The sequence below is a fragment of the Oryza brachyantha genome, chromosome 3 (assembly GCF_000231095.2).
Source record: "Oryza brachyantha chromosome 3, ObraRS2, whole genome shotgun sequence".
Classification (NCBI taxonomy): Eukaryota; Viridiplantae; Streptophyta; class Magnoliopsida; order Poales; family Poaceae; genus Oryza; species Oryza brachyantha.
The window spans coordinates 25381076-25393690 of NC_023165.2; the positions used below are offsets into that span (position 1 = coordinate 25381076).

The 12615-nt window shown below is 42.9% G+C and overlaps 1 protein-coding gene across 2 annotated transcripts; it reads left to right on the forward strand.

Annotated features, from left to right (window-relative positions):
- The first annotated feature begins 2444 nt into the window (after nt 1-2444).
- Nucleotides 2445-8703, forward strand: LOC102715564 (beta-glucosidase BoGH3B). 2 transcript variants are annotated; one of them, XM_015835246.2, is made up of 10 exons: nt 2445-2569; nt 4917-5183; nt 5287-5491; nt 6033-6123; nt 6247-6389; nt 6507-6750; nt 6866-6970; nt 7302-7484; nt 7578-7782; nt 7885-8703. In XM_015835246.2, the coding sequence occupies exons 2-10, from the start codon at nt 4967-4969 to the stop codon at nt 8367-8369; spliced, it is 1878 nt and encodes a 625-aa protein (XP_015690732.1). In that variant the 5' UTR covers nt 2445-2569; nt 4917-4966; the 3' UTR covers nt 8370-8703. The 2 variants fall into 2 exon arrangements, with proteins under 2 accessions (XP_015690732.1, XP_015690731.1); XM_015835245.2 differs by lacking the exon at nt 2445-2569 and adding an exon at nt 4305-4477.
- The last annotated feature ends 3912 nt before the right edge of the window (nt 8704-12615 follow it).

Genomic DNA, 12615 nt, shown 5'->3' on the forward strand with positions numbered 1-12615 from the left:
TACGCATGAAAAACAATTAAAAAAAGATAACTTATCTGGTATGTCGAACGCGGCTTTATATATCTAGATATCTACTCCCATGCATCGCCGGCCATATCTGAAACTGCATACACACTGGAATAGTGCAAAGATGCTTTGACGATTTCCGTGTATGCATTGATCTTTCAATTTATTTTAAAAGATTGTGCGTGCATTTGCGTGATTGGGATTTAAAAGTGGGGGATGCGACTATAGTAGAGAAGTCCTTTTTCTGTGCATGCCTGGCTGGAAGGATAAGGAAAGGTGATGGTCCATGGCTAACTCCATGGATGGATGATGATGCAGTACTGCAGTAGCAGAGGAAGAAGAATTTTAGATTTAGAATTTTTTTGGAAGAAGTGTCACGTTAAATGTTTGACCGGATATTGGAAGGAGTTTTTGACACGAATGGAAAAACGAATTTCACGTCTAGCCTAAAAACCGCGAAACGAATTTTTTGAGCCTAATTAATTCGTCATAAGCACATGTTAGTTACTGTAGCACTTATGGCTAATCATGGACTAATTAGGCTCAAAAGATTCGTCTCAAGATTTCTTCCGTAACTGTACAATTAGTTTTTTGGTTTTTCTATATTCAATGCTTTATTTAGATGTCTAAAAATTCGATGTGATGTTTTTGGAAAAAAAAATTTAGAAACTAAACAAGACCTAATTGAATGCATCGCTCTTCTTGTGAGAAAAGGTGAGGAACATCACATGCATGCATCGCTCTGTCTACTGTCTCACTTTGAGCTTTCGATCTGGTTTTGTTTTCTTGGCTATCAGAATTTTGATCATCTTTTCCCTGCAACTAGATTAGTAACAGTTTCCACTCTGAAACTGAAAGTGATAATTGAATGCAGCCAGTACGTTAGCCAGTTCTTTCTACTGCTCCACGAGAGCCGTCGAGGAAGTCAGCGATGCCAGAAGAAGCAAGGAACGTGTGTTGACACCGAAATTAAGTGACGCCATTAAAGCCTTGGACTAGGAGTAAAACCTCACGGAGCTACTCCCTCGGTTCCAAAATAAACTGATATTTTATTTTTTTACCTTTAATTTGACCCTTCATTTTATTAAAAAAATTTACGATTAATATTTTTAGTTTTATTAGATGATAGATCATGAGTAGTATTTTACGTGTGACTAATTTTATTTTCAATTTCTTAAAAAATTTTCAAATAAGATGAACAGTCAAATGCTGGACATGAAAACCAAAAGTTTATCTTATTTAGGGACAAATATTTTCTTTTTTGTTTTTTAGGTTGGAACGGTAGAGGACGGGGAACAAGTCCCCCTACACGCCACGCCACATCCCCTATAAAAAAATAGGAAAAACAGAGAGGAGGAAAAAGAAAAGAGGTTAAAGCAGGAAGAAGGCAACCAACCATCCAACATTCGGATCCTTGAGCCACACCCAACACTCGGATCCTCGATCCGCCACTGGGCAGGGCTAATTCAAAAAGGCGACATTTGATTTTGTTGAAAACGTCTCAAATTGAACCCTTTTTTCCCTCTCTACCGTTACTTGGTTACTTCTGGTAACGTGACAACGTCTCTAAGCTCTACGTTAGGTGTAACCTTTAATTAATGTGTGTAAACCGTATCGCGTTGGACGGACAGGCCACTTGATCAGGGTACAAACGCTGTTCTTTAGTAGAGGATGAGCAGTTAAAGAGTATCTTCAGCAGATCATCTAAATTTAGTCATCCATATCTTCAATTAAATGATCATCTAAAACACTTTCATTCTTCATAGTCCTCTGTACTCCAACAGATCATCCATATATGACATCCTCTATATCTATTTGAAGGATTGAAGAGACAACATCTAAATATAGAGTTTCTTTCTCCTAATATGGATGACATCTAGAAATAGATGATGAGATAGATGTTCTGCTGGAGCTTAACTTTTATTCTTTATTATTTATTTCTAGAACGAAGGATGAGATGGATAAGCTATTAGGGATGCTCTCAGTATTTTAAAACTTAGTAAAATACAGGAGTAGTAAGCTCTCAGTATGTTAAAACTTAGTAAAATACAGGAGTAGTAGGCGAGACGTATGTCTGCCGGGGAAAGCAACAAATGGTAGCCTGTCACAACTCCCGAGAAGAGATCCCACGTCCACTAGGAGAAACAAAAGAAAAAGGGAACAAGCCGATGACGAGAGAAACAAAGTGACGTGCCACTGACATGGCGGTCAAACGTGCGGTGTGGGCCCCACATGGCAGTGAAGGCTTTATCGGTGAGCTTTTGGGGGCACGGTCAAATTTTACCGTCGTCCAGCCTTTTCGTCGCCGTCGCGTAGATTCGCTCGGATAAAAAAGAAAAGAAAAAAGCGCACGAAAAAAAGGTTGTAAGAAAAAAAAAGGTGAAATCTCAGAGTGAACAGCAGCAGCAGTACTGCAGTAGTACTGGCAGTAGCAGCTGGTCGCAATAAAGCCTTGCGCTCTTGCCTATTGCCTTCCCTGCTCCGCCGCTGCGCCTCCGCCGTCCGTCGCCGCCGCCGCCGCCGTTCGCCTCGCCGGGTGGCCGGTGTCCCGGTGAGCACAAAGGTACCCGACCCACTCTCCTCCACCCGGTGTCTCTCTTGTTCTTCTTCTTCGTCTTCGTCGTCGTCTTCTTCTCCGTCTCCGGCAACCTCTGTGTCGGCAGTGCGCCGGAAAACGTGCGTTGCGCTGCGTCCCCCAGGAAAGAGAGAGAAAAAAAGATCTTGCCGGGGAAGACGCTGATTTGCGAGCTACCTCGCGCTGTCCCCGCGTCGCGCGTTCTCGTGCTCTAGCTATCGCGTCTTCGTACTGGTATAGTGTGGTCGACGACGACGACGGTGGTGGTGGACTGGTGGTTAGTTCCCATCCATGGCGATCGATCGCTCGCTCGCTAGCTAGCTGGATACAGATACGGACACACCGATACATACATGAGGCTTGGGCGTTTGCGGCGTAGTGGAGTGTGACTACTAGCTCACCACCACCTTTGGCTCTTGCTCGGCTGGCCCGATTGCCCGCACGCCAAGCAAAATCCAGCAATTCTGGTTACACTCACGGACCAATCTGCCTTGGGTTGCTTTGAGAGAGAGAGAAGAACAAGAAAGAAGGGTTTTTTTGTGGGTTAAGATGCTTGTGATGCTTCCCTTTTTTATGCAGGTAATGGGGCACAATTGCAGCTCCTGGTATCATATGGCGCATAATGCCGAGATGCTTGTACTAGTAGAATATGTTGTGTCTGTATCTGTATTTCTAGTGGTGGTGAGTGACTTGTTAGTGAGCCCAACTCGTGCGAGTCGAGAATTTTCTCCTAATTTAATCGAGCTATCTCCAATGGAGGTTAGGCCGTCTCGCTCCACGGCCTCTGACCCCGGGGGAGCAGAGGACGCGGAGTTCCCCCGTGTCGAATCCGGCGTCGCATGATTAGACTAAGCGGATTCGTTTAGCTCCAACGTCCCTTTCTCCCCGCGGAGGAGAGAGCCTGCAAAAACAAAAAACAAAACAAAACTCGCCGCCGGCGGCCCTACGCCGGCTAGCCAGCGAGACGAACGAAAACGAATCCCTCGCAAGAGGCCGCGTGGAGCGTGCAGTGGCTGCAGCTCTCGCGTGAACTGTAGCCAAGCAGGTTGTGGATCTGTGGCCTCAAGTGTGTGAGAAGAGAATATCAACAGCGATAATCAATCATTAGCCTCTGGCTGATCTTATCCAAAGCGATATTTCACCAGATGGGGTGTATCCGTGTATGGAATGGAGTGGATGCACCCCTCTCGCGCGGGCGATGTGGAGGTCGCCGTTTCGTGATTGGCTTGTGCCGCTTGGCTGGCCTCCCCTGTGTTGATGCTGATTTTGTTCCACTAGAATACTGGTATTAGCCGTTGATAGTGGCAGCGCTCTCGCTGCGTCAGGTCCACTGACCACTGGGGCGCTGCTAATCAAAGTGCTGATGGGCTCGTTTGCACCACCTGGTCTAATCAGCGCACGAAATGAAAAGTCATTAGCACATGATTAATTGAGTATTAGCTTTTGTAAACTTGAAAATGGATTAATCTGATCTTTTAACAACTTTATATAATTTTTTTTAAAAAAAACTCCGATCAGTAGTTCGGGTAGTTCGGAAAGCGTGCGCATAGAAAATGAGGGTAAAGTTGGTCACTTGCGAACGAGCCCGATTTCTTTTGCTTTCTTTTTCTTTATTTTTTGGTTGCGACGTGATCCTCATGTCGGCGTGAGTTGCGGGGGACGTCGAGTTCATAGCTTCGTTTAGCTCAGTGGTGCTAGCATACTAGCATTAGTCTATAAGAGGAATCGGGTCTTTTGCTTGGCTTCCAGGACAGACATGGTCACCCCTTTCAGCCAGCAAGCTTGAGCAAGCAGAGGAGAGGGAAAGAGCCTCTCTGCAGTGCTGTGCTAGGCTTGCAGGAAGAGACATTTGTTTCTGCATTAGTGTGATATTAGTGTGCAGTGCACCTTGATCAGGTAAATTAAGCATGCAGTCTTTTTTGAAAGGTGGTAAACATGCCAGTCTTGTGGTTCTGTCACATGTGTGTAGGGGCTTTTTTATTTCTATGGTTTGTTTTATGGTCGCCCGGTTGCGTGATGTTCATCTGCATTATCTGCTATTATTCAAACTCTTTTATGTGCTGTCTAGATGGTTCAATTAATCAGATTAGGTAATAAGTGATTATCTTCCCTGGTTTTCAACAACTTGATGCGATTGGATAAGCAAGTTGAAAAATCGACCATGTTTGTTCCTTATTTTCTATTTGATTGTAACTGGAGCGGCTCTGACTTGTCCTCTGTTTGAAGATATTGTCTCTTTGAACAAGAGACGTGCACTATATCCCTACTTTTGCACACACACAAGTTTGAAACGCCTACTTGAAGTTTTAACTCATAGAGATGCTTCTCTGTATAGGTCTTATATATTGGCAGTGCTGGTGATAGCACACTCACACTGAGCCAAAGATGGGGAGTTTGCACAAGTTCAGTTTTGTTATCCTCATGCTATGTTACACAACGTTGGCGAGCGCGCAGTATGTCAAGTACAAGGATCCAAAGCAACCCGTCTCCGTTCGTGTCAAGGATCTGCTCAGCCGGATGACTCTCGCCGAGAAGATCGGCCAGATGACCCAGATCGAGAGGGAGAACGCGACGGCGGAGCAGATATCCAAGTACTTCATAGGTGCGTGCCATGGTTTTGCTCATGGTCAAGCAATGCGAACGGTGAAGGGACAGAGTGTGTTTGTGTGTGTTTTGGCCTTTGACATTGGTGTGCTGTGACGCAGGGAGTGTGCTGAGTGGTGGAGGGAGTGTGCCTGCTCCCCAGGCATCACCTCAGGCCTGGGCTTCAATGGTGGATGAGATGCAGAAGGGCGCTCTTTCGACGCGGCTAGGTATTCCGATCATCTATGGTATTGATGCCGTGCATGGTCACAATAACGTCTACAAGGCTACCATCTTCCCCCATAATGTTGGGCTTGGCGCTACCAGGTATGAACTGTTTTGTTTTTTTTTTCTGTTTTACTTAAGATATGGTAATTGCATCTTAAACAACATAGTGAATACTTTATTGAGGCCGACTCCGGTGCATATTACTTGTAGTATAATTTAATCTAGACTGTTGATCTAATTTTGTTGAACGGTTATAATTAAATTATACTACCAACAATTTTAGATGTAGTAGAATTCTGAGAGGGTAATATCGTATTTTTTACTATGATAGTAAGTGGGTCTTGCTGGTTTTTTTTTATCCGTGCATAATGTGATAAAAAATAATATATACAAATCTAATATTAATCAAAGAACGAAAATACCCTTTTAAATCAATTGACGTTAATCTACTGGTAGTATTATACGACAAGTAATATGCACCGAAGCGTTGCCCTACTTTATTATGTTTGATTATAGTACTGCAACATCTTAAGGGGATAACACATATGATGCACACAGTGCTTGCTCTGAAAAAATGTGTTGCTTATAATGCTTTTTTGGCCTATATTGATATCTTGATTCTTGCATTGTTGTGTGGCAGGGACCCCGAGCTAGTAAAGAAGATAGGAGAAGCAACTGCTCTTGAAGTTAGAGCTACTGGAATTCCCTACGTCTTTGCTCCTTGTGTTGCGGTAATTATTAGATGATACATCACTACATCTTGTGTAGTGGATGATCTCAGTCTGGTTGCATATATAAGTTCCCTTTTCATCATCATTCTGAGCAGATTGTGGTGTTTGCATGATACCTCCCAGGTTTGCAGAGACCCAAGATGGGGACGCTGCTACGAAAGCTATAGCGAAGACCCAAAGGTTGTCCAATCATTTACCACCCTCATCTCCGGCTTGCAAGGCGATGTTCCATCTAATGATGTAGGAAGACCATATGTTGGAGGAAGGTATACATCTGACATTAAAAATAAACTGTTTTGCTTGCGCCTTTCTCCCGGTATTCGAAAGGCGAAATCGGCATGTCGCTGCAATGTATCTGAAGGCACCGCTTGCTTGCTGTGCAGTAAGAAAGTTGCTGCATGCGCGAAGCACTACGTTGGTGACGGTGGGACGGTCAAGGGGATCAATGAGAACAACACAATCATCGACACTCACGGGCTGATGACCATTCATATGCCTCCTTACTATAACTCTGTCATCAGAGGAGTCTCCACTGTCATGGTTTCGTACTCTAGCTGGAATGGAGTGAAAATGCATGCGAACCATCACCTGATCACCGATTTTCTCAAGAACAAGCTCCGGTTCAGGGTTAGTTTGCCATAGCAAAGATACAAGATAGTTCTATTTATTTATTTATGTTCTTCATAGATATATCTAGAGATATTACAGGAGTGTTTAATCGCTTTGGATCTTGTGCAAACAGGGTTTTGTGATTTCGGACTGGCAAGGCATTGACCGGATCACTTCTCCTCCACACAAAAACTATTCTTACTCAATTGAGGCTGGAATTGGTGCTGGCATTGACATGGTAAGATATGCAAATCATGTGCATTAATTTCTCCTTTTTCATATAGGAGGATTGAACTATATCCCTAGCCTCTGTGTCAAGGACTCAAGGATGTACAAAACCATAATTAATTTGTCCTATGAAATCCAATAAAGCATATGCTTTGTTAGTCTCTTCAACTTTAGTTTGTGGGATGAAAGATGGATTCCATAACTAATACATACATCATGTTGGGCTGTCCTTTTCCTTTTTTATCATGACACATCATTGATGAGGGTCTTTTTTACTACTAATGAAATGCAATACTTTATTCTCTTTCTTATCATGTCTAATGTACATGTGTTGTTTGCAGATCATGGTTCCTTACACCTACACAGAATTCATTGATGATCTGACAGAGCAAGTTAACAACAAAATTATCCCCATGAGCAGAATTGATGATGCTGTCTATAGGATTCTCCGGGTCAAGTTCACCATGGGTCTATTTGAGAGTCCTTTCTCTGATTCCAGCCTCGCCAACGAACTCGGAAAACAGGTCAGTGCTGTAACACATCATCTTTCTATTCCTCAGTTCCTGACAATACAAACATCAAGAAATTTCCACTGACCAATTCCATTTGAACCATAGGAGCACCGTGAACTCGCGCGCGAAGCAGTCAGGAAGTCCCTGGTGCTGCTGAAGAACGGGAAATCTTCCTACTCTCCGGTGCTCCCCCTTCCGAAGAAGGCCGGAAAGATTCTCGTCGCGGGAAGCCATGCCGACGACCTGGGAAGACAGTGTGGAGGATGGACCATCACCTGGCAAGGACAGCCCGGCAACAACATCACTGCTGGTAAATTTGTCATGATCAAAATATGTTTTCGTTTTGGTTGTAAGTTTTGAATTCAGCGAGTTTTCGGAGAAAGAATCTGATTCCATGGTGGACAATGAGCAGGGACGACGATCCTGTCGGGGATCAAGGCCACCGTGGATCCCAGCACGACGGTGGTATACTCGGAGAACCCGGACAGCAGCGTCGTCGCCGGCGACAAGTACGACTACGCGATCGTGGTGGTCGGCGAGCCGCCGTACGCGGAGGGGTTCGGCGACAACCTGAACCTGACGATCCCGGAGCCCGGGCCGAGCGTGATCCAGACGGTGTGCGGGAGCGTCAAGTGCGTGGTGGTGCTCGTCTCCGGGCGGCCGCTGGTGGTGGAGCCGTACATCGGCGGCATGGACGCGTTCGTGGCGGCGTGGCTCCCGGGCACCGAGGGGCAGGGCGTGGCCGACGTGCTGTTCGGTGACTACGGGTTCACCGGCAAGCTGTCGCGGACGTGGTTCAGGTCCGCGGACCAGCTGCCGATGAACGTCGGCGACGCGCACTACGACCCGCTCTTCCCCTTCGGCTACGGCCTCACCACGGCGGCGGCGCACAGCTGAGGAGGAGGCGGCGGCGCAGCGAGCGAGCACGAGACGGTGGCGGTGTTGGTGCGTTGGTTGATTGAGACGGTGGTGTGACCGTGTGAGACGCATCACACACACACATGTGTTGGGGAGACGCAATAACGATGCGAGTGAGAGTGATAGGTGCGTGCGTGCAATTCTTGTGGCGGGCTGTTGTTAGTGGGTCGTGGAATAAAACCGGGCGCTTTTGCCTTCTTTTCTCTCGCCAACACCTTGTGCAGTTGTGCTGTGCGCTGTGATGAACTGTCCGCGTATGGTTAGGTCCCGTTTTGGACGCGTGAATTTCAGAGGAGCTACTTCATTTCCTTCAGCAATCGGGAGCCGTGAGAAGTTGAGAACTCGTAGTGTACCTTTGCAAGAAAGAATTCATGCGTCTCAAGAGCCATCTACACCTAAGCGGACTGCGATAACCCTGCTCTGCACAAGCACAAAAGCATCATAATCTGCTACCCCGTCCTAAAATACAAGCACAAGCACGAAAATATTATAATCTAATACTCTATCCTAAAATATAAACATTTATAAATTGTTTAGCAGAAATTAATGTTAAGAAATTAAGACTGAGAAGAAAATAATATGAGCCCTCTTAATATACGAGGAATCAATAGGGTGAAAGAACAGGAGGGATATAAAATAGGATAAGTTTTGATTCGAAATAATTTATCGAACGAACAATATTGTGAATAGTATTGGTATAAAATTTAAATTGTAAAAAATGCATTTTAAAACAGAGGAATATATAACTTCTGCTAAGTTGTCTAATTTCACATGGAATCTATTTATTACCCCCTCCTTCCAAATATATAAGAGATTATGTAATTTTTTTAAACTAGCATATTACCCGTGCATTGCAACGGGATCTTATTAAACAATATCATTAGTATTTTATTAAAATATAGTTAATAAAATTGGTTTAATATATAGGTCTCAATTTTTTTCTTTTAAAAAATAGAAGGGAGTTGGTGATGGGGTAAGTGGCAAATTCACCACCACCCACCACCACACTCCCTTTTATAGTAGTAGTAGAAAAATGGCATAAGAACAACTATGAAAGTCGATTTGGAAGATAAACATGTATAAGAAAGTGATGTTTAGGGGAATAAACTAGTAATAAAGTGTTTAAAAGTTCTGCTAGGTAAAGAATAAACTAGTAAATGAGTCGATGGATTCGGAATAGTAAGGACCGTTTCTTCAGAAATATAGACTCACTTAGTCACTTATATTCTGGAACAAACTAAAAAGATAAAATACCTTACGTATTTGTACCGACGGAGTACCTAATAAAACCCTCCCACATCAACTTCCCCAGACTTATCCATATACTACCTCCATCCTATATTGAAGTCATTTTTAAGTTTTTAGATACAATATTTTGATTCTTCGTCTTATTTAAAATATTTTTGCGATCAATAATTTTATTGTTACTAGATACTAAATCATGAATAGTACTTTATACGTAACTCATTTTTAAGTTTTTGTGTAAATTATTTAAATAAGACGAATAATCAAAGCGTTGAATATATAAATCGAAACATAAAATTATTATGGGATGCAGGGGATTCCCCTTCGCACATCCTCTTCTTCTCCCCCGCGCCGCCACCTCGCCATCACGCCGTGCCCCGTCACGGCGCCACCTGGCGTGGGCTTTCAAGGACTGTGGCCTACGCCAGGCCCATTATATTCTGGCAGGAACGGCCCACGTGGACTATCTAACTCTTGGCAAATATTAATTCTTCTCTTAAAGTTTTTCAAAAAAAGAGAGAAAGAGTTCTTCTCTGAAAGATGATAAACATATCGCCGTGTTCTTTGAGAAGTGATAAACATGCATCATTTTGTCATCTGTTTTATGATTGCGCGGGTTGCGTGATGCAAATCTGCATTATCTTCTACTACATTCAAACCCTTGTCATGTGATGGCCGGCTGATTCAATGAATCGATTTTTTTAGCACATTGTTGTTTTCCCTGTAGATCACCATGGTCTCCAGCAACTTGAAGAGGTTGGATAAACAAGTTTGAAAAACAGCCATGTTTTGAGTACAATGTTCCCTTGTTTCTATTTGATTACTACTGGAGCAACCCTGACTTTGATCCAATGTTCGAAGATGCCGGCTTTTCAAACAAGAGACGTGCACTATGCCACTACGTCTTACGCACATAGTAATAGTAAGCTGAAAATTTTTAATCATGGAGGTAGCTTCTCTTAACAAGTCTATATGTATTGGCAGTGCGTGTTGGTAGCACACACGCTGAGCCAAGATGGGTAGTTTGGACAGGTTCAGCTTTGTTCTCATGCTATGCTTCGCTGCGATGGGGAGAGCAGGGTATCTCAAGTTCAACGATCCGATTCAACTGCATTTCACCACGGCGAGCAAACAAACTACTTCTCTCCTTCCTAAATATTTGACACATCAATCCTTTTGTATCAGCAATGTTTTAATGATTGATGTTCAGTGGGGAAACTCCCCCCCCCCCCATCTTTAAAAAAAAATATTTGATATCGTTAATTTTTTAACATATGTTTGACCATTTATTTTATTTTATTTTTTAAAAAATATGTAAATCTATATATAAGTATATTTAACAATAAATTAAATAATATAAAAATAATTAGTAAGTTTTGTATGTAGGTTTTTTTAAATAAGACGAATAGTCAAATGTGTATAAAAAATCATGATGTTAAATATTTAGGAATGATGGATGGAGTATATGATAGTGTTGACACTGCCCATCGAAAAGTTTTGCAAATTTGCAATGCAATCACCGTCCCATTTCCCTCCCGAATCCCGATTCCAATTTGATTGAGCATGATCTGAAATATGTGTAATTCCATCCTTTATAAAATATAAGTATTTTAATATTGTTGAGTAAATATTAAGATTTAGAATAAAATACTATTTTGCCCTCTCAATAAATAATGAATAAGAGTGGTGGTGTAGATATGGATAACATGAGAAGAATTTTCAATAAGCGTAAATTATGCTAAAAATATCTATATTATGGTCCATCGTCCAAATCCTATAAAAACTATAATTTTTTTGACCGAGGGAGTGATCCCTCCGGTCAAAAACTAATTTATCGTTGAGAACAAAATTTGATCAAACCTTTACAATTCTAACCCTCGCTTATTTGTTAAATGCTTAGATTAGATGCAAAACAAATAATACACATATATTTTTCTCGGAAGGTGTTGTAATAATATCATATCCTTATTTAATTTTATAAAAAAAATATAATCAGAATTCTAGAAGTTTACACAATCTTATCCTATTTGACCGGAGGGAGGGAGGGAGGACCTGCCAGATCCCATTCGCTCGGCGACCGGCGTTTCTGTCCTCCCGGCGGCAGCCTCGGCGTCGCTCCGTTTCGAGGGATTCCGGTGTACGTAGCAGGAGGTGCCTATTGTTATGGGCCGGAAAGTGACTATGCGCTATGGCACACTTGCGGGTCCGTTGCTGATGGGCCGGAGGGTGACAGAGCAAGCGAGCGCTCGCGCACAGAGAAAACGCGTAAACACGGTCCATTGAAGAGTTTGTTGGGCCGCCAGCCATGAGAATTTGATGAGCCGGCCGCACTAGAGAATAGGCCTAAATATTTTTCTATATTAAATTTATATCTATATTTTTTGTGGACATACTATCTTACCTCTGTCCCATAATAACCTCATTTTTCGTTTTTCGGTGTTCAACGTTTGACCATTCATTTTATTTGAAATTTTTTTGCGATTAATATTTTTATTATTACTAGATAATTAAATATGAATAGTACTTTATACGTGATTAATTTTTTTAGGTATTTGTACAAATTTTTCAAATAAAACGAATGGTCAAATGTTGGACACGGTAAAATGAAAAATAAAGTTATTATGGGAGGTAGTATAATATTTATATGTATGTAGATTTTCATACGTTTGTGTGTATATAAAGTTTACAGGTACGAAAGTTTATATATTTAAAGTGGGTGTATGTATGCGCGTGTGTGTAATATATATATGGGGGCCGCGCCGCGGGGTGCATCGTCGTCGGCTGGCTTCTGCGGCCGGGGACGCGGCGTCACACCGGTGCGGTGCCGTGGAGCCCCCCCCTACCAAACAACGCGTCTACGTAACGCTTTTTTACCGGGACGCCGGGCTGAACGTGCGGGTCGGGGCAGCCTGGTCGATGCCGCTGCTTCACCGAGACCAAAAAAGGTTTACGTTGAGCAGAGCTGGTGATTCGGCTTATA

Excerpts from the sequence above, each read along its gene's own strand:
- LOC102715564 (XM_015835246.2), top strand. The coding sequence starts at position 4,967 with ATGGGGAGTTTGCACAAGTTCAGTTTTGTTATCCTCATGCTATGTTAC. Across the intron at positions 6,751-6,865 it reads AGAACAAGCTCCGGTTCAGG|GGTTTTGTGATTTCGGACTG; the intron begins GTTAGTTTGCCA and ends TTGTGCAAACAG. Across the intron at positions 7,485-7,577 it reads CCAACGAACTCGGAAAACAG|GAGCACCGTGAACTCGCGCG; the intron begins GTCAGTGCTGTA and ends TTTGAACCATAG.